This window comes from Mastomys coucha, unplaced genomic scaffold (assembly GCF_008632895.1).
Source record: "Mastomys coucha isolate ucsf_1 unplaced genomic scaffold, UCSF_Mcou_1 pScaffold5, whole genome shotgun sequence".
In the NCBI taxonomy this organism is placed as follows: Eukaryota; Metazoa; Chordata; class Mammalia; order Rodentia; family Muridae; genus Mastomys; species Mastomys coucha.
This window is the reverse complement of record NW_022196911.1, coordinates 71,486,230-71,507,864: the sequence shown is the minus strand read 5'-3', so window position 1 is coordinate 71,507,864 and position 21,635 is coordinate 71,486,230. Positions and strand designations below refer to the sequence as shown.

General features: G+C 51.0%; 1 protein-coding gene and 1 long non-coding RNA gene across 6 annotated transcripts in view; one reads left to right on the top strand and one right to left on the bottom strand.

The window, feature by feature from the left end:
- Positions 1–21,635, top strand: part of Rph3al (rabphilin 3A like (without C2 domains)) — a 145,348-nt gene that overhangs the window by 102,069 nt on the left and 21,644 nt on the right. The window contains exon 6 of the mRNA XM_031351529.1: positions 18,767–18,941. Coding sequence (XP_031207389.1) covers positions 18,767–18,941 — 175 coding nt within the window. The remainder of the gene's footprint in view (positions 1–18,766; positions 18,942–21,635) is intronic.
- LOC116077172 lies at positions 9,322–12,301 on the bottom strand. 5 transcript variants are annotated; one of them, XR_004113183.1, is made up of 4 exons: positions 12,151–12,301; positions 11,775–11,921; positions 11,382–11,477; positions 9,322–10,921 (listed from the first exon to the last, which is right to left on the bottom strand). It is a non-coding gene; the product is annotated as an uncharacterized LOC116077172 (long non-coding RNA). The 5 variants fall into 5 exon arrangements; XR_004113186.1 differs by having other exon boundaries at positions 9,322–9,961; XR_004113184.1 differs by having other exon boundaries at positions 9,322–11,477; positions 11,775–11,935.

Below are 21,635 nucleotides of genomic sequence, written 5' to 3'. Positions count from 1 at the left end.
CCACTCAGATGGTCACAAAGGCATGTACCCATACCATAGCCACTCAGATGGTCATGAAGGCATGCACCTGTACCATAGCCACTCAGATGGTCATGATGGTAGGCATCCATACCATAGCCACTCAGATGGTCACGATGGTAGGCACCCATACCATAGCCACTCAGATGGTCATGATGGTAGGCACTCATACCATAGCCACTCAGATGGTCATGAAGGCATGCACCCATACCATAGCCACTCAGATGGTCATGATGGTAGGCACCCATACCATAGCCACTCAGGAGCTTAATCTAAAAGCTAAAGCCTTTTCCTGAACATAGTAAGACTCCATCTCAAGAACAATTTCTACAGCTATGTATGTCTGAAGGGTCACACTAGAACTGATAGGAACTAGCCAGGACCCAAGTCAAGCATGTGGCTGTGACACATCTACCTTCGAGTGTTCATTTTCTGTGCTGGCTGCTTTCATTCAAAGTCAGGATTCTGAAACTGAGCACGTCGATGCATGCAGATCTTTTTGTCCTACCTGTGTCTATTCTGCTGCTGTAGACCGTCTCCCCTGACATCTCCCTCTTGTCCTTTTTCTCCCATTGGTGATCTCAGGGTCTCTGTTCTTTTGCTGTTAGGAGCAATCCTCCACTAGCCACTCAGTTATCCCCGAGAAACAGAGAAGAGAATTTCTCTCGGGCCATGATATGTGCTCGTCTTTGACTTCATGTGATTCCCAGTTATGTTCCAGAGAAGCCAAGAGATGGTCTTATGAGCATCGGGCACAGGTCCCTCTCCAGCCGCTCAGCTGTCACTCTCCTGGCTCCTGCACTGGCTCGGGTGCTGCCCTTTCCTCCCATTTCCATTCCTTCCCTTTCTGCCCAGGTCTACAGCCTTCCCTTTAGGTTACTATTTGTTTGTTTGCCTCTAATTTTCAGTCCTCCTCAGCCCACCTGCTCTGTTCTCCAGGTTCTGTTTCCTGGGCCAGTATTCGTCTTTTCAAGACACTGAATGGCTCTCCATTTCCCTCTGAAACCCGGCAAGCATATTCGTGCAGTTTCCAGGTTTCTCATGAGTTGGTGTCTCCAGAATTGTCCCTACCCTGACCACTTCTATGGCAGTTTTCCCAGGCTCAAGTTCCCTCCTGGTCATTAGTCTTCCGACGCACCAAGCCCAGTAGACCAAGGCTGAGCCAGAAACCATAGGAAAACCTCCCACATCCATTCTCTGCTGGGAACTTCTACCTGTGACACTCTATATCTCAGAGGTAGCCCCCTGTGATTCTCTGTGACCATTAGAAAGGGGTCAGGACCTAAGGACCTTTGACCCTCTCTGCCCCATCTCCTCTGCAGCCCCTGGCTCTGCTCCCCAAGGTGGGAGCCTGACTAAAGTAAATCCCAGATGCAGTTTGCATTGCCAGCTTGGCTGTGTCTGGGAATCTCATCTCTTGAGGATAGTGGCAGGGATAGAAGACAAGGATGGCTCTGTGTGTCACAGACAGATCTGCTGGGCCAGGCCTGGGTGTGACATCACACACTTAATCCCCTCTATCATGGTCTGGGCAGTTGAGCCTGACTACAGCCTCATCCCTGCTGGTGGTCTTCAGTCCCACCTCTCACAGGTCTGCATCGTTGGAAGAGACTCTAAACATGAGAGTAAAAGTAGCAAACTGGAAATTCATTTACTGTGCAGCCTTTCTTCCCTATCCATTAAAAAACAAATAAACCAAAAGCCATGATTCACTCAGAGTTGTCCTGCAATCAGTGGAAAGGTTAATTAGAATCTAGATCCCCCTGCATTCTTAAAACCACCACCCCCTCCCAGCCTCTAACAGGTAGGAGCTGAAGCTGCAGGCTTTGTTATCCAAGGGGATGAGCTAAGAAGGGGTGAACAGCAATTTGTAAGTAATTGAAAGCTGATTAATACAATTAGAGTGCACTTCTTTATCCCGGCAGTCTCTTGTGCTTTCACACACACAATCCTGATTAGACCCAGGCAGAGCCTGCACCCGCTGACTCTTGCTGAGGCTCCCACAGTGGTTTGCACAGAAAGGTGTTTAAGAAATGCTTTTTGATCCAAAGGGAAATTTGCAAAGAGAAGTGCCTGCTCTGACCATTTCATAGCCTCTCCCCAGCAACATGCCTCTGATCTGATTCCCAATCTTATCATTAGCGATCCTGACAAGGGGCCCATGGGACAACTGAAGGCGGCGTATACCCACGTCCCCTCGCTTGCTCTCCTGTTTGTCAATTGACTATAAGAGAAATCTGGGAATAAGGAAAGTGAAGATAGGAAAGTGCCTTTTGTTTGAGCCCACCCAGACTGGAGGTAGGTGGTACTCCGATAGGGTCATCCACCAGCAGAGCTGTCCCTCACCTGGGCCTCACAGCCTGAAGATGAATGGGAGAGTCAGGGACATTCCCCTATCCCCATCCAATTGCCTGTGACTGCTGAGCCCAGCACCTTAGCACCTGCCTCCCTGGCTGGCAGCCTGTGTCACTGCAGGCTGCCATCTGCCTCACCATGCTGGATGTCTCCATTGCCTGCAGTTTGGATTCTTGCTGCAAACAGTTTTGCCTGAGGGCCCCTTTCACAGGCCTGCGAGGGCACTGGGGAGTGGGTGGCTGATGCCGGGACAGGTGGCCGCCCGAGTACCCTACCATCTGTCCCTGGCTTGCTCTCGGCTGCTGTAGCGACATTCCTGGGGGACCTGGATGGCCACACTTCCTCAGTGTGTTGTTGGTCACCTCCCACGCTGCTGCGGCTCTGTCAAACAGCCCCCAGTCGCAGCTATCTCCTGGCCTCCCACACAGGCACAAGTGGCAGCAGGAGGAGGCTCCTGGCACCCACCAGGTCCCAGAGCAGTTTGTCTATCTGGACGCCCCCACCAGTAGCATCCTCGAAGACAGACTGACCCACTCCTACCTTCCTGTCACTTGTTTGAAGTGCCAGTCTGAGCCCCCACATAGGAAGTTTTATCCTGAGATGCCAACAGATCCCAAAGGGGAAAACTTCATCACAACCCCAACATAGTCCTCTGTGCTAACTGTATACACACACACGCACACCAGAAAGGGCAATAATGAAAATAGATGTTGGTCACATCCAAGGAGTGAACGTCCATCTCCCTCACAGAAGCCCAGCAAGGGACTTAGAGGATTTTTGTCCCTGTGACAGGTGAAATAGCTGAGGCTCAGAGAAAGGTCACTTGCCCATAGACCCCAAGGAGTGATTAATGGAGTGATTAAAGCTAGCCGTGTCTCCTTCCAAACTGCACTCTAACAAGACTGCCTTCTAGCCATTCATTCATTCATTCATTTGTTCCTTCCTTCCTTCTTCCCTTCCTTCCTCCCTTTCTTCCTTCCTTCCTTCCTTCCTTCCCTTCCTCCCTCCCTCCTTCCTTCCTTCCTTCCTAGCACTCTTGGATATTTACTAAGTGCCTCTACTGTTTCAGGCCCTTAGAAACTAAACTAGTAATGAGCAAAGGATCCAAACATCCCTTTCCTGAGCTCTCATTTAGCGCAGGTGAGAAACTTACAGGAAAACATGAGCAAGATAGTAAATAAGGAAGGGTGTCTTAGTCAGGGCTGCTGCTGCTGTGATGGAACACCATAACTGTGCAAGCTGGGGAAGACAGGGTTTCTGTGGCTTACGCTTCCAAATCACTGTTCAAAGAAAGTCAGGATGTGAACTCAAACAGGCCAGGAGCAGATGCAGAGGCCATGGAAGGATGCTGCTTACTGGCTTGTCAGCCTGTTTTCTTATAGCTTACAGCCCAGGGATGGTACTACCCACAATGGGTTGGGCCCTCCCACATCAATCACTAAGAAAATGCCCTACAGGTTTGCCTCTAGTCTGATCTTTATGGAGGCATTTTCTCAGTTGGGACTCCCTCTTCTCTGATGACTCTAGCTTGTGTCAAGTTGACATAAAAAACCAGCTGGCACAAATGACATAATCTGTTGGATACTGAAAAGGAAGAGGGATCAGGACTGAAGAGGATGTCACCATGTCACACCCATCAGGGCGGCTATCCTTAGGCAAGCAGTGTTGGCAAGGATTCGGGAAACCCAGACCAGACCACTGTGCATGGCTGGCAAAAATACAGAACAGTGCGGCGGCTGTAGAGAAGAGTGTGGCAGATTCTCGAGATATTTCTTTAGAATTACCCCATTATCTAGCATTTCTAGATGATGGTTATTTACAGCCACTTATTTAGGTGAAATGTCAAGGGTTAAAAGCAGGGGCTCACACAGCTACTGCACACACATATGTATGGCAGCAGCGTCCACAGTGGCTGAAGGAGGAGGAGACCACCCAAGACCAGACAAGTGGCTAGGTGAAATGTGCTACGTACACCCCTCGCTTCACGTAGCCTTCTAGGGGAACGACATTGTGACACAGCCGACCACATGGATGAACCTAGAGGTTAGGATGCTGGGTGACAGGAACCCAGTCACACCAGGACAAACACTGTGGGATTCTTAAGAGAGATAGCTGGAGCTGGCAAACCCAGGGAGACGGAAGGGGAATGGCAGTTGCCAGTGCTGAGGGTGGGTAGGTGACGGATGCGGCTGCGGAGCTTCAGTTTTCGAGGTGAGTAGAGTCCTGTGGGTGGAGGGTGGCGGCCCAGCAGTGTGTATGCCCTTAACAATGCTGAACTGTAAAGCTAAGCATGGTTACAGTTGTAGATTTTATTGTGACCACAGTTGAGAAAACAACTGGGCAGGCCCATGTAGATGCCATTTACTTTTAATGCAGACATATCCGTGACTACATTAAAACCTGACAAAAGCAACTTACAAAAGGAAAGGGGGTTATTTTGTCTCACCGTTTGAAGGTATGCCATCTATCTTGGTGGGGGTGGGACAAGACGGATAGATTGTAAGGTGGCTGGTCATGCTTATATCTGTAGTCAAGAAGCAACAGAATTCTGGTGGCGCCCAGTATTTTTCTCAACTTGGGACCCTGGCCTGTGGACAGTACTGTCTACATTTATGGTGGGTCTTCCCTCTTCAGATAAGTCTCCCTAAGAAACTCTCGTGGGTTCATTCCCAGCTGCATTTCCTAGGTGGCTCCAAATTGAGTCAAGGTGACACTGAAGGCAAACGTCATTGGGTCCTTTCCAAAAGGGTGGGTTTCAGCATCCACCTGAGGCAGGTATAATGGGGAGGCTAGTGGGCATCTGAGCAGAGACCGGAGCAACACCGTGGAAATCCTCTGGTGCATATCATGTCCGTAGAACTGAGGCTCCTGACCTTGCAGTGCTGGCGGCTCCTGAGGCAAGTACTGGAGCATGGTCCCCAAAACCTCAGCACTCAGCAGGCCAGCATAGTCCTTTGGGAGGTGGGCCTCTGGCCCACAAGCCTTCGATTAGCTGTGTCAGTTACTGGGTGCTTCGAGTGACTAAGCCACCCTTAGGAGTACACTCAGGAGCTGACATTATTGGGGACCCTGGAATCTGTGAGATTTACCTTGACTACATGGTAGCTGCCTTCCCAGGACTCCATCCTGATGTTGCATTCCTTCTGGCCCCTCCCACTCTGTCTGTCAGGCCTGTGTGGTCGTGGTTTGGCTTTGTCATACATGGACCTCTCGGGAGTGTCTGAATTTGGTCTCTCTCTTGCACTAATTTGAATAAAAAGTGATCCAAGATTCCAGCTTGTTTTTCAGATGCCAAATGCCACTGGCTGGCACAATTGTGCCCCTCTTGCTGGCCAGCTGTCTCACAGATGGGGACTAGGGAGTCCAGGGCAGACCCTTGGCTTTAGGAAGTATTTCTTGATCTCCTAGGTGGTGCCTAGCTCTGGAGTGAAAACCCCATTTCCTTTCCTAAGGAAACAATTTAAAACACATCCCATAGGGCTGCCAGACAGTTCTTGAGGCACAGGGAAGCAGCCTTTGCTACGTTCTTCCTGCAGGGTTGACACAAGGTTCAGAGGTGAGCATCAGTGTCCCCCCATTCTGCAACTAGGTGGAGGATCTGGATCTTTGGTGGCAAGTCTAAGATGCCGCTACCAGGACCAGAGAGCTGTGGTGTGACCCTGAGATGCCTAGTGCTGCTCTCTCATTCAGGGGCTCCCTCAATCCAGTAATAATTGGCGAGTTTATAAGAAGACGGTTCTGAATTGTGCTGTGTACAGAATAAACTGCATGCATGCTAGATGTCACCAGGACACATCTAAAGACAACTTGAAATCCCCCAAGTCAGACAAAATAGGAAGCTTGAATTAGTGACCCAGAGAAGTCTGTAAGATCTCCCAGAAAAAAAAAAAAAACCAGGATTTAAAAAAGAAAGAAAGAAAGAAAGAAAGAAAGAAAACCTAATAAATAGAACAAGGGAACAATGAGTAAGGGAGATAGAGGGGCCTCAGAATTAGAGGTTTTCCTAAGAGAAACAAAACAGATTGAAAATGAAGCGCTCATTGCACACGCCAATGAGAAGCACATCCCAGCATTTAAGACCCCCCATCCTCCCCCACCTGAGAGCTCGGCCACCCAGGGGCCAGTAGTGTCGCTTTGGCTGGGACTGTGTTTAAACACTGGCATATTTGTTGTTCTGGGAATTGAATCAAAATTGAGAAGCTTCTCTGAGAAGACCTGGCTTGCTATAATTGGCCTGTGCAATTTTCTGCTCACAGCCTCTATTCATTTCCTGTGTGCAGCCCACTCCATCTGGGGCCAGAGCATGACTTCCCTGCCAAACACCACCTGAGCATGTTCCCCGAGACCTGTGGCAGAGACGGGAGGGGAGGTCAGAGTGGATTCAGAGAGATTTCATGATGCTTATGAATTCAGAATACGGGAAAGCTTTTTCAAAGTGTTGCCAACCCATGGTATAGAAGGCGCAGAGAGCCTTATCCCTGTGGATTTGCTGAGCTGGCAGGAGCAGCCAAGGAGAGTGGAGACAGAACTCTGGACCAGAGGGAGGTGGTGGTCCTTGCAGAACGTAGGGGCTTACACAAGGACCTTCCCACATCCCGGAGAGCATGGGAGACACAGGGCTGGAGGGATACTCCTGAGGGTGGGCAACAAGGCTTTTATTCCACTGCCTCATGACACCAGCAGCTCCTCTTGTTTATTAGGGGCGGATAATTGTTATAGCGATAGCCCCTCGCCAGAGGCTGCTTCATGGAAGCCAGAGCAGAGCGTTCCCGCTGGTTCTGAAATAGTCCAGCCACAGTGTTTGAATTGTCTTTTTAAAAAAAATAAAAATCTGACAGCACCCTCACAGTGTATTTTTTCCCCTCACTGCAGCTTTTCCTTTCCGCTGTGCTGGCAGCTGCTAGTCTCCCAGGCTGCCCTGGTAGGTCGGAGCCCACTTGAATGGAAGAGGAGGCTTTCTCAGACCCTGGGAATTTGCGGCTCCAGGGTGCTGAGCTCAGCTTTCTACCCTCAGGGCCCAGAAGGCAGAGCATCCTGGGGGGCAGGGGTCTCTCTGCCTTAGTTCCCAGTTTCCTGGTGATGGTTGGGGGGGGGGGCTTTGCACAGCAGGCATAGAGTGTACGGAGCCCTGAGAAGAAACAGCCATCCACCAGGAAGACCCAGGGAAGCAGGAGAGCCTGCATTTCAGATGGCTGAACTGGGGTTCAGGAGAGGCAGCAGCATGGTGGAGCTTTCTTCCTGGCTCACCAACACTGACACATGCAAACACACAGTGAGTTTTAGGCTATTATCCCGAGACTGATGGAGTTGTTGAAGGGAAGGGATGGCTCAGTGGTCCAGCCCTTGCCTGACATGCCTCAGACAGAGAGCTTCATCCCCAGCACCACCAAAAAAAGGGGGGAAAAAAAGAAGAAAGTGTTATTCTTCAAGATGAGAATGTGCTAATGGCCCCTGGGAGGGGTCTCGGCCTCTGGTTAACACTTCAGGAGCTGACACTTTTGGAGTTGTCTGGGTAGGGAGGAAAACAGCTTTGCCCAGTGGCCCTGGTTCTCCCACACCCCTCCTGTGGCTACAGACTCTTTGTGCAGGAACACTGAGGGCCCTGCACAGGAGGGAAGGCTCACTCGGGTGGGTGGGTGGGGCAGCCTGTCTCCAAGAACACTTGGTTTTTGCCACCCCCTGCCCAGCTCAGTCTGAGCACACAAGAGGTGGTTGATAAATGCTATCTGAATAACACCAACTGCTCCTCTCTAGAGGCAAGAAAGCAAGCAGCAAGGAAAAAGATGGCTAACTTCACTCTATCCAAACAAACAGAGCAGCTTCAAGGAGAAGCGCTGGGGAGGGTCCCTGCCTGGCATGCACGCATGAGGACCCATGCGAAACAAACAGGGCAGAATGACTTGTAATCCCAGTGCAGGAGAAGCAGAGACAGAAGAATCCCTAGGGGACTTACTGGCTAACCAGTGAGAGACTGTCTCAAGAAACAGGGTGGCCAGGGTAGGAAGATGGCTCATCAGGTAAAGGCACGTGCTGCCAACTCTGTCCATTCAAGTTCAAGTCCCGAAACCCACATGGCATATAGGGAGAGAACTGACGCCTGCAACTTGTTCTTGACCTCCACGGGCGTGCTGTCACAGTAAATGGTTTAAGAAAGGCAGCCCGCTCCCTGGGAAACGGTATCACACCTAGGGGGTGACCCTCTGACCTCCATGCACACATGCACATCTGCAAACACAAGTGTACCCATGCATCCATGTATACACACGTAGTCACATAGACCCAAGTCTGGAGGTGGGAGAGAAAGCAACAGGGACAGAAAGGTTAAGAAAAATGTCTAGGGCTAGAGAGATGGCTCAGTGGATAAGAGCACTGTCTGCTCTTCCAGAGGTCCCGAGTTCAATTTCCAGCAACCACATGGTGGCTCCCAACCATCTGTAATGGGATCTGATGCCCTCTTCTGGTGTGTCTGAAGACAGCGACAGAGTACTCACATATAAAAAATAAATAAATCTATAAAAAGAAGTTTAAAAAAATGTCTAGATGTGGCGTCACATCTAGACATTTAATCCCTGCATTAGGGTGGACAGCCAGGGCTACATATGAGACCTTTTTTTTGTTGTTGTTGTTTTTTAGTCTCACTATGTAGTTCTGGCTGTCCTGGAACTCACTATGTAGATCAGACTACTCTCAAACTCACTGAGATCAGCCTGTCTCTACCTCCCTAGTGCTGGGATTAAAGGCATATTCCCCAGTGAGACTTTGTCTTTAAAAAAAAAAAAATTAACTATGCTAAAATGGCAAACCTGCCTAGCTTTAATTTTCTTAGTTGTTGCAGATAGATGATTGACTGACTTACTGATTGACACAAATTATGTATGTATAACTTTTTGAATATTCAGAGCAATTTTGTTTTATCACTAACATTATAATAGAAAAATAACTCCTCCATCCCCATGAAGAATGAAGTTTTATTTGTAGCTGGTTTTCACTGATACAGTCTGGATCTTTGGATCCAGCTGTTACCCGATTCTTTTATAGCTACTCTTTAAACATAATTCCTTTTGTATTATTATATTTTGTAGCTCTCTTCATGTCAGCGATGTAAACGGAACCCGGCCTTTTTCTCTTTGGGCGCTGGGTTTTCTGGTACCACCGTCCCCTCCCCCTCCCTCCGCCTCTGCAGCCTTATTTGAATCCCTCTGGGCCAGCTGAGTTACCACAGGTTTGAGCTGTGTTTTCCTCTTGCTGATTGGTCCACAGCTTCTGCTCCGATCGAATCACAACCCCTGACCGAGTGAAGAACAGAGAGAGTGCCATGCTGACCCTAAGAAGGGTAGATCCAACCTCTTCCACATGTGGTTCTGTGGTTCCAACTGCGGTGGGCCACGAGGCCATGTGACCTACTCTTGCTTGGCGGGGGTGGGGGGTGGGGGGGACGGGTGAGCAAGATCTGACAAGATGGCTCAGCTGACACGCGTTGACGCTAAGCCTGATGATCTGAGTTCCATCCCTGGAACCCGCATCATGTAAAGAGAGAACTGACTCCTGCATTCGGTCCTCCATCCTCCACACTCAGCTGTGGTACACCCTGCCACACACAAAATAAATAATGAAGGTGTGTTTTTATTTTACGTTTTAAAAGGAAACCCTGAGGGACTGGAGAGAGAGCTCTGTGATCAAACGCACTTAGTACTTTTACAGAGGACCTGAGTTCAGCTGTTGGAACTGTGGGGATGGGTGGGCCTGGCCTGGTTTGAGTGACAGAGGATTTCTAGCAGAAGAGAACTGAGAACAGATGCGTCCTTCCCATCAGCCCACCCAACATGGGCTGCTATATTAGTCAGCTTCCTGTTACTATAACCAAATCGGTGCTATGATCACCCTGGGAGAAAGGTTCGCAGTGGCTCACCTTTGTGATCTCAGACTGTGATCAGACAACCCTGTTGCCTTTATGCCTCTGAACAGGAAGTGGTAGAAAACAGGAGAGGAGGGGGCTACAGACTCACTATCCTCTTCAAGGAACCTACTGATCTGAAGACCACCTACTAGGCCCCACCTCTTAAAGCTCCTCCTGCCTCCTCCTGGCACTGTGGACTGGGGACCAAGCCTTTTAGCACATGGGTCTTTGAAGGGCGTCCAAATCCAGGTGGCAGCAGGCCCAACTTGACACTCTTCTTTTCTCTCTCATTTTTCTCCCTCTGTTTTTGTTTGTGATCTTGATAATCAGCAGTTAGTTCTCATCCATGCTGATGCCCCAAGATTTTGCACATGGAAGCAGGGACCTGGGCACGTTGTAGAGCATGCTCAGTGTCACCTCTAACTCGCTGCCTTTTCTGGACAGGTGCACACAGGTGGAACACACCTTGTTCTTCTTGGTGTGTGCTCTGTAGTTCCCTCTCTGAGGCAGATTTCTCTGAGTGTCTGGGGTGCTTCCAGAAACCCCATCCTCAGGTGAGCGGTCATGGTCACTTGTGACTGGTCACGGCATGTTCTGGCCCAGCGCCATGTTGATGGCACGACGGCCCCTTTGTTTTCTTGCCAGGCCCAACTGTGAAAGGGAAAGCTTGAGGGATTGTGGGAGGGGAAGCCACATTGCAAGTACAACTTCTGGGTCACTGAGCTGGGGGAAGGGGCTGGGTTCACTGGGGCGTGGCCTTTTTAAGATTCATTTCTCTTTGTGTGTGTCCTATGTGCCTCTGTGAGTTTATGTATACCATGTGTGTGCAGGAGACCCACAAGGCTCACAGGTGCTGGATCTCTTGGAACTGGAGTTATAGTCAAGCGTCTGCCACCTGAGAACCAAAACTTGCTCCTCGGCAAGAGCAGTATCTGCTCTAAGTTCTGAGCCATCTCTCCAGCCCCTCCCCATGGCTTTTCATATTCAGTTTATTACCACAGAAACCTAGCCACAAGATACTACCCAGCAGCCTCAGGAGTAACGTGCCTTCTCCAGCTGTATGATGCCCTGGGCTTGTCCCTTCCTCCCTCTAGCCTCAGCTTAAGCTCACCTTCATCTCTGCGCTTCCCACTGTCAAAGTCCTGGCTCCTGGAGGCTGGATGGGGACAGCAATGTGCCAGGGGGTCACATCTTCTCCTATCTTGTTCTGCTTACAAAAAACCATTTCAATTACTGCATTCCTCCCCTCTCCTGTGCCATTAGCTTCTCTCCCTGAAGCCACATCCAGATTCAGTATTCCAGCCAGACACCCCAGCTCCCCACATGTGGACCTGCCATGCAGCCCAAGGATTGAATAACATCAAACATTCAATTACAGGCCCGTTATGCTTTTGCTTTAATCAGAGGAATGCATGTGGTTTAGAAGAGAGAAAGAGAGAAAAAAAATCCAATTGTTTAGCCAAGTGTCAGCCAGTAGAGGAAGCGGCACCCAGGCCTCCCTCACCTAGTCCATGGTGGCTGGCTGGCATTCACGTGCTGAGTCTTGTCATGCTCCCTGTGATTCATCAACACAAGATGCCCGCTCTTGACTCATGCTGTGAAGAGGTGAGGAGCCGCCTGGCTTCAACTGCTCTGTTTCCTCTCTCGCCTCCTAATTTTTAATCACTTTAATATTTTTAGCACTTTAATTACATTTGTAACTTTCTATGATATTGCTTCCCCAACCCCCACCCTGGGAGCCTTGGCTATGGAGGCTCCCATCCCTCCCTCCCCATGCTCACTTACCTGCCACTAATCTTCCAAGCTCAATGATTTGTACCCAGGCCCTAATTTACAGAGGTGCCTGAGTGATGCGAAGCAAAGATGGGTTTATTACTTACAGATCGTGAGGGAAGACGTCAGCCACAGTGGTTTGGCGAACTTGAGTATTTCCAGCAGACCTTGGACCTTCTCGTGGGGTTCTTGTCTGGCACCTGGGTGGAGGATCTAAGGGGAGAGAAAAACACTGGGTTACTGCGACAGAGCTCTTCATGTGGCTTCTCATCCGAAGGTTTGGGGGAGGTGGCTCTGGGTGGCTCTTGATGTCTCAGAACTTCCTGCCCACCAGGAGACAGGCAGGTACAGGGGTGGCCATGGTAGAGCAAGGTTCTGTGTCTTACAGTGGGGAGAGAGAGATGAGGCTTGCTTTCTCTGGAAAGTTCTAGATAAAAGTGATTTCCCACTAGTGAAATAAGAGCTCACTGGGAGAGAAGGGAAGAGGAACATCTACAGAGATTTGAAGGTTAAAAAATAGAAGAGTTTAGAATGTTCAAAGCAGGGAAGAATAGCTGTGTTTAGCTACAAGGTATGGGGGAGGGTAGCAGGAGGCGGGGCTGGAAAGATTAGCTTGTCTGGTAGCTCCTGGAGAACCAGAACTCACTCACTCACTCTGTCTCTCTGTCTACACAGTGAGACCCTATCTCAAAGAAATAGAGACAAAGACAGGGACAGACACATGAGGGCATCAGGGACCCGGGGTTGGGGGCTGGGGACAGACAGGCAAACACTAGACAAGCATGAACTCCATCCCGGTGGTTCCCTATAGCCTTGGAGGCATAGGAAAGGGACCTTGATTCTGCAAGATCTGGCATGAACGCCTTCCCAGGGGAATGTGGATGCCCTATGGGAGACCTGGTTGCAGGTACTACAAGTGTCAGAAACCTCATATGCAGAGACCAGATGGCCCCATCCTCTTTATTTGTGGGATGAAGGACAGAGAATATGGGCAAGCCAGTGAAGTCAGTGAGACACGCCAGGAACACAGAGATATAGAACCCAGATCACACCAGCAAAGGGCTAAGCAATGGGCAGCCTGGTGTTCTCGGCCTGCCTCCCTCCATCCTCGCCAACAGTCACTTCCCCGGACTGTCCCCTTCCTTCTACCAGAGCCTGGGCAATTACCACCTGCTCCTGCCACAGCCATTTAGGAAATGCTGTGATTAGCAATTGTTATTGTGGTAATTAAAATTCCCTGGGAACAGCTTGGCTAATATCCATCAATATCTGCAGTCAGGTTGGCTGTGAGCTGAAACGGTAACGAAAACCTAGAAACCCAGCACAAAGCAGTGGTACCAGAGAGCATTAAATGCAGCCAGACAGCCCCTGAGCACCACGGGCGCAGCGTGGGTCTTTTCTCATTAAATGGCATTTTCAAGGCTGGCTGCTTTGCCGGCCTTATCACAGCCAACCACACATGGGGAGCAATGGGGAGCAGAGTGCAGCTGGGCAGAGACACTCAACTTCCCAAGAGGGGAGTGTTCTCCCATCTGTGGGCCTCGCCCGCCCAAGGTGGGGGCTAGACTGCAAAGAGGGCTTGTCCTGACCCTCCTTGAGGAGGGGCCAAGTGGCGGTGTAGTGAGTGATGGGCATGGGCAGAAGGCACATGATTGGAAGCCATTGTTGGGCAGGTTGTAGAGTCGGGGGCGGGGAGGCAAGAGAAGGTCAGGATGTGCATGGTCAGGCATGGGTAGGATTGCTGCTCAGAACTTGGCCCAGCTGGCACCCCCACCACTCACCTCGCCGGGCCTGCTCAGCCATGTGGAAGGTGATTCTCAGAACACTGACAGTGTGTTTGGTGGACATGTCTGCAGGCGCACCTCCTGTGCTGAGTGACAAACCTGTGCTCCAGACCCTCTGGTGGAGGGTGGGGGAAGGAGCTCAGGAGGTGCCTTTTCCCACACTAGTCCAGTATCCCAACCATTTTGAGTGCCAGGGTAAGTAAGCCATAAGGACTACCCATCTGGATGACGATCTCTCAGAAATGATGCTCCGTTGGCTAGCCACAGACCTGCCCACTGAGTCCTGGGGAGACAGAAGTCTGGCCGGTCTGGAAAGTTGTGCATGTGGGCATAGATGCTGGGATAAAGTTGATAGGGTTTGTATAGAGTTTGGGGGAGGGGGTTGAGTAACCCCCAAGAGGCAGACTCCTAACACTTGCTACGCGGCTCTGTACTTTGCATCCTGTGTCCTATATCACATCTTCACAATGCACTTTGTTGATGAGAGTATGTTGACAGGGAGGTGGATAATTGTGGTAGACGGTAGGGCCGAAGCATGGGTTCTGGTGACTGTGCCATGCCAGGGAGCAGAAAGGGCAGGAACGGGCACCATCAGGGAGATACCCCCGGGGCTGCTCGCCACCAGCACACTTGCTAGACACTTCCTCTAATCACTCTTTGAATTTGAAATAATAAGCCCATTTAGCCAACAATAAGAAACTACCAGGCCACTTCCTAGACTGGGAACGTGGCACAGTGACAGAGTACTTATCTGGCATACCAGACCACTTCCTCAGGAAGGTGACTGGCCCTGTAGGTTGGGCTATGTTCCAGAAAAGTACTCACACCATCAATTTCATTGTTTAACTGAGTAGTGGCTATTCAGGATCAATGTGTGTTGAAGTGTGCTAGTAGCTTGAAGGACCGCGGTGAGCGGACAGCCATGGCTCTGCTTCCTGGATGATGGAGCCTGGTAGAGGAGACAGTTGCAAATTAAGGATCAGCCAAGGGGTGCAGGCAACCCAAGTGTCTATGAAGAGATGAGCATTTGCTGTATAGAATGCTGTTGGATACATATACACAGTGGGACCATCGCTAGCCTCAAATGGAATGCTGCAGCATGTGCAAGCTAGCTTCTCGATGCTTCCACTAACAGGAGGTAGATGAAACAAGCAAAACTCTGGGAGAGAAAGTAAAGAGTGGCTGCCAGGGCCTTAAAGACAAAGAGAAGGACCACAGGGTGACTCTGTTGTCCAACCTGCAGCACCTACATTTGGTGACCTCAGGACCTGGCAAGTATACAGACTCAGGGTAGACCCAAGGTCCTTGCCCTGTATGTTTCTGTGCTCATGGTAGATGTTCTCCTTCCTGGGGCATTCTCATCTGAATGTGTATGCATGCCTTAGGTCTTGGAACATGATCCGAGGCTGTAGCCAACAGGTATCTGATGAGTGGATTGTGAAGAGACCTAGCCCTGCTCCCAGGAGTAAGACATTGAGGGCAGTCTTGGTATCCTCGGCAGGGGCTGGGTTCATCCGCTGAACCTGAACACAGCCCACTGGATTCTGAAGGAGGCAGACAGACAGACACTGTAGTGTTGATGGAGTACTCTGCTGATGAGAAATATCTTCAGCCTTCTTTTTGGTTTTGTTTGTTTGATTGATTTTTGAGACAAACTCTCACTAAGTTACCCAAGCTAGCCTTGAACTCACTCGAGCTTAGACAGCCCTTGAACTAGAGATCTTCCTGCCTCAGCCTCCTGAGTTACTAGGATCAGACTCAGCTTCCTCCTCTTATAAAGCCACTAATACCACCATAGAGGGCATAACCTTAGGACCTCGTCTGATCCAAACTGTTTCCCAAAGACCCCTGCGCCAAATGCCAGCAACAAACAGAGATCAGTCTTTCTCCTAAAAAGGGACAAGAATTCAAACAACAGTAATTTCCATTCCAGAAAAACCAAAATGCAGGACGTTTTCTCATGGGGGCTCCACGGAACATTCCTCCCTGTGTCCATGCTGTGTAAGAGACAGAGCTCAGGTTAGACCCAGTGGTAGAGTGCTTGCCTAGCATGCTTAAGGTCCACCTCCCTGTGCCACCTATTAAGCTATCCAAAGCCAGGCCCTTCTGCCCAGGGAGCAGTAGTCAAGTGATGCACACAAGGCTTATGCTATAGACTCTGAAGTCCCATGGCCCACAGTCCAGAGCATAAGGAGACCCCTTGTCTACCTGGAGAACTAGCTGTACTAACTTCAACAAGTGCAGGATGTGGTCAGCTTATTATTGGAGTTGAATTTCTGCAGGCGACAGGGTGGGAAGGGAAGAGGGTAGAGGGTATAAGGGTAAGGATGGGGTGGGGTGGGGAATGAGGGGTACAGGGTAAGAATGGGGTAAGGTGAAAGGTCAAGATGGGATTGGGATACAGGGTGTGTGTGTGTGTGTGTGTGTGTGTGTGTGTGTGAGAGAGAGAGAGAGAGAGAGAGATGCACACATGACCATTCATGAGCAGAGAGGGGTGACCAGACAGGTTCTAAGTAGGTAGTATGGTGTATTCCTTTATCCTATTGGAGAATGCTGTGCACATTTATACATAAAAGCTCAGAGAAGTCCTACCATGGCATCTAGGATTTCCCAGATGTCCATGATCTGGGATGGCATGCTTGCTCTCTGCCTCTCTCCCTTTCCTCCTCCCCCTCCCTCTCTCAGCTTTTATTATCATAGGTCACAGTGTATAAATATGGTGCCATGGACGTTTGGGTAGTAAAAAGCCAGACACTGTCTTCACAGTCAGCTGACACTGGGATTTGGGTTCTTCATTGTAAATAGGATACTTGGCCCATAGATGATAGCTCTATTCATGCTTGTCACATAGGGTAACAGTAATGACTGCAGCCATGGCACCTATGGGTGGCTGTCCTGCACCTAGTGCAAGGCTTTGATGTGTTAAGTCCACTCATGGGTCTGATCCTCCTGGCCACTCCATGAGACAGCACCATCCCAGATATGCCTGGTGGTGGGGAAACTGAAGGTCCACATCACACAACAGCTGGGCGAGGACCCCAGGATTGACTCTGAATGTCTGCGTGGTACCTATGAAAACTGGATGTTCTCTCAGAAGGTGACCCCAGCCCTCCCTCACTCCCCCACCTCCTTATTCAGTACCCTAAGCACATTCCCTTCCTAGGAAAAGAAATTATGCAGCTCTCGGCTGTTTCTGAAGTAGGCATTAAGGGTTTGGGGGCCTTATCTGAGTTACTGCTCTGAATTCTAATCTGAGGCTCTTGGAGATTCCAGTCTTTTCCACGTCTGCACAGAAACCCTCCAGGAAAAGCTCCTAGATATTGTGATCTGGCCTAGCCTGGCAGTTTCCTAAGCCCCTGTCACCCTTCCCAGAGGTCTAGGGAAAGGCACCTGCTGCATGCTGGACCTGGCACTGGACACTCCCAGCCCAAGGGAATTATGGAATGAGCAAAGTTCAGAGAGGCTTATGTTTACCCAGTACTACACAGCCAGTGTACGTGGAAGCTGCAGTTGGCTCTGCCTTGATCAAACAGCGACTTGATTCATTAGATTCTTCTGCCCTTGATTCTTCCAGTGGGGAGCAAGAAAGGAGAGCCAGGGTGGCCATCCTGGAAATGACAGGGCTCAGAGGGATTCCCAGAGGGTTCCTGGCTGTCATTCCTATTCTGGACAAGAGTGGGCACCTTCAACTTCTAGGGATCCACCCAGCTTTCTGGGGTACCCTTTCTCAACCAACCCTGGGGTGATCTCAGTACTTCTCCCTGTATCAGATCATCTACAAGGGGGAGAGATAGGACCCAGCCAGTGTCACCTGCCCCTCTCCTTCACCAGCTCTGAGAGGCCCCGATGACTGTGTGGAATAGAGGGATCTCTCAGGAAGACCAGGCCCTCAAAAGCACAAGACTGAGGCAGGGAAGAAAGTAGAGACACTGGTTGTACTCTGGAGGCAACTAGACTGAGCCTGAGACATTGTATTATTACTGGTCTCTCTGCTGAGGGACAGTGATAGGGACCAGGGGGACACTGGATTAAAACAGCGAAGAACCAGGAACACTCTTCTTAAGAAGCTGGGGCCTGGGCATGGGAAAATAGGAGGCTCCAGGACTGGCAGGCACTGGATGAGCCACCTACAACTGCTTGAAACCGGATAGGTCTGTCCTGTTCAACCTCAGCCTCCATAGACAAGAGAAGATGCAGGTGAGGAAGCTAGCAAAGGGATCCCAGCCCAGGTGAATGGGGATGGGTCAGCTGCTGAGCATCTGTGTGCTGGAGGTGGGAAAGGATCAGGCTGGCCAGGAGGTAGCTAGGCAGACTCTTGGATTCTGGTGGGTGATGGGACAGACACAGTAGCGATGGATGGACGGTGGGTGGGTGCTGTTCATAACATTCCTTACAGGCTCTCAGGTGCTACCCTGCTGTGATCCCACTGTGCAGAGAGAAGCAAGAGAAGGTGATAAAATAGATGTGGAGGTGAGCTGGGCGTGGCAGTACACACATCTTATAGAACTTGTGAAGCAGAAATAAGAGAATAGGTTGCCAGCCTAGGCTATGTAACAGGATCACGGGTGGATGGATGGATGGATGGATGGATGGATGGATGGATGGATGGATGGATGATGGGCGGATGGGCGGATGGATGGATGGATGGGTGGATGGATGGATGGGTAGATGATGGATGGATGCATGGATGGATGATGGATGGATGGGTGGGTAGATAGATGGATGAATATATGGATGGATGGGAGGATGGATGGAGAGTTCATAGGAGTTTATGTGTCCATCCTGGGTCGACTCTAGCCCATTGGCTGACTGAGGAGAATTCTCATTTGTACTCTGTCCTGCAGGAAATGAGAAACAGTAGGCCTGCACAGAGAGTACCACACAGGGAAGGAAGGCGGTGCAACTTCCTGTACTCTAATCACATGTCTCTCCTTCACAGGTCTGGAAGAGGTCAGGGGCCTGGTTCTACAAGGGGCTCCCCAAGTATATCTTGCCCCTGAAAACCCCTGGGCGGTCTGATGATCCCTACTTCCGACCTCTGCCTGTGGAGCCCACAGAACCACAGCCTCAGAGTGCTGAAGTCAGCCGGGTCTACACATGGGCCCGAGGGAGAGGTAAGAACCCTGTGCCCTCTGTGGGGCTCCCGTAGTCCTCAGCCCCAACGTGTTCCTGAGCAGAGAGCACCTCTGACCTCAAACACAAAATGATTGCTCACTCCAGAGACACAGAGAGAGGGCCCTTTGGGAACTGCTTGCCCAGCAGGACAGTAGCAGGGACTGGGGAGCAGGAGAGTCTTTTGTCTGCTTACAGCGCTGAGGATGGAACCCGGGTCCTTGCACACACTAGGCAAGCATCTTCCCAGTGAGCTGTCCCCAGCCCTTGGTCAGTTGGCAGAGGTTTTCAGATCATCTCTCTCAAGCAGGCCCGTGGCACACCTTTACCTCACCCTGGGTCCTAATGAGCAGGGTGACTTGTTATCTGTGGTGACTATCCAGAGGTGGATGTGTGCCACTTTATGACTGGCAGCCGCTGCCTGTGCCTTAGAGGGGGCTCTGGGCTGCTACTGTGTCTGGGTTTCATGTCGAAGTTCCTGGTCTCACACAAGCAGCAGGAGGTTTTGAGTGGATACTCAATAGCAGCATCTTCCAGCCACATAGCCTGAGGCCCAGGGTGCAGGGCCAGAGCTGGGCTCCAGAGCAGGCCCTTCCCCTTGGGTCTGGCTTCTTCTGCCCTGTAGCAGCCACCCTTCACGGAGCCAGAAGGGTGAGGGGACACCTGCTGGTGGCTTGCCTCAGAAGAGGTAGCCTCAAGATCACAAGCCCGCCAGCTGCATTGGAAGGGCTTTGGGAGGTGACCTGACTTTCTTCATGTCGCGTGTGCTGTTTTGTTTTGTTTTGTTTTCCTTATCAAAGGGTAACACATGTTTGTGATAGAAAAGTAAAGGTCACCAAGCAGCAGGCCCCAGGAGACGGGACCCCTGTGAGTCACCCTTGCAAACAGAACCATGTTAGGTACTGACTGTCCCTTCTCAGGTAATTTTCATCCTCCTGTCACTTGGCACTTTCACAGCTGTCCCTCCTCGCAGCTGTGCCTCCCTCCATCCTGGTGCCCGCAGCTCTTCCTGGCATGACTCAGACCCATGTCTAGCTTTCCCTGACATCACAAACAAGTGTGTGTGTGGGGGGGGGGGGGTCCTGCAGGGCTGACAGCAGGTGAAGATCCGGCCTGTGGAGTCCTTATATGTAGAGGGTCCGAAGGGAACAGCCTGGTTGGGACACTGCCTCACAGGGATGTCACAGCCACTGAGCCTGTCCGTCTTCCATCTTGTCCCTCCCTCACCTACCCACCTGCTCCCAATCAGCGCATCCACACATACATGCACACACATCACTCATACACATCCACAGGCACACACACGCACACGTGTTCCCATGCATGTAGATTGGCACATATGCTTACACACACTCACCAGCAGACCTGTGCCCTGGGCACAGCAGTACTCCTGGCACCTCATCAGCTGTGGAAACACACAAGGGGAGGAGGCCAGCATCCCCACACACTTGGAGTCTGCAGGCGGCCTAGAGGCTCTCCCTCTGAGGTAGCGAGGTGCAATGTCAGGCCTGTTGGAGCCCGATGGTCCCTGAGTGACTTGATGCACGGGCAGCAAGGCAGGGAGGGACAGCTGCCCACGCTGAGGGAGGCCACTGGGGTATGTGGTGCTGGGGTGGACAGAGCTGAACTTGGAAGAAGAGCCAGTGGCTATGGCACAGGAGGAGAGCGCAAGAAAGGACAGTGGAGTCATGTCAGTGCAGAAACCACAGGGCAGGGCTGGCTAGCAGAGCTGCAAGGAACCTGATAACGTGTGCTCTTCTACAGCCACAGCTTGTTGCTGGACAGCTTCTGTGCCCCCTCGAGTCAGTCTCTGCTTTCCAGCTGAGGGCAGTCCCCTGGCTGCCTCAGGTCTAACCAAGTCCTCACAAGGCACAGCTCTGGCTATGTTATCTGGGTGAGACTAGACCAGCCCATGTACAGCTACCATCCTTACCCAGGGACCGTCTTGAGCTATGGCCTGTGATGAGGGACTTTCCAATTCCTTCCTACATGGTAGCTCATGTAGCCTCGAGGTCCACGGTAGCCTGTGGTCGGGGCTCTGTCACACCTGCCTCAAGGAATCCTGGGAGCTGGCAGAAGCTGCTGATCTGGCCCCTGTGTAGCTGTTGACTCTAAGGAGCCCACAGCCCTCAGCAGGCAGCCGTGGGAGTATTGTGAGGCCTGTCTCCATGTCCAGTCCTCTGATGACTGGATCCCCAAGGTGCTTTCCAGCCCTGAAAGTGACTTCCCCTCCCCCGCCTTCACCTACCATCAGGTGCCCAGGGGCTCAGCAGCTAGCTATACACACAGCTGTTGGTGGTGACTCAGGGCAAGCTAGTGCAGATAGCTGTCCCAGCTCCACAGTTAGGCTGACTGAGCTCAGGGGTCAGAGTAGCCATCATGAGGGTACCATTCCTACAACCCTGAAACGTCCTGTCTCAGGGCCACATCTGTCCTCAGCAGCCTTAGCACATAGCACTCTGAGTAGTGCAGAAGAGATGTTCCACAGATATCCGAGCAAGTGAGTGAGCCATGCACCTGATTCCAAGACTGCAAAGGAAGCCGGGCGGTGGTGGTGCATGCCTTCAACCCCAGCACTTGGGAGGCAAAGGCAGGCAAATTTCTGCGTTCGAGGCCAGCCTGGTCTACAAAGTGAGTGCCAGGACAGCCAGGGCTGCACAGAGAAACCCTGTCTTGAAAAAGACAAAAAAAAAAAA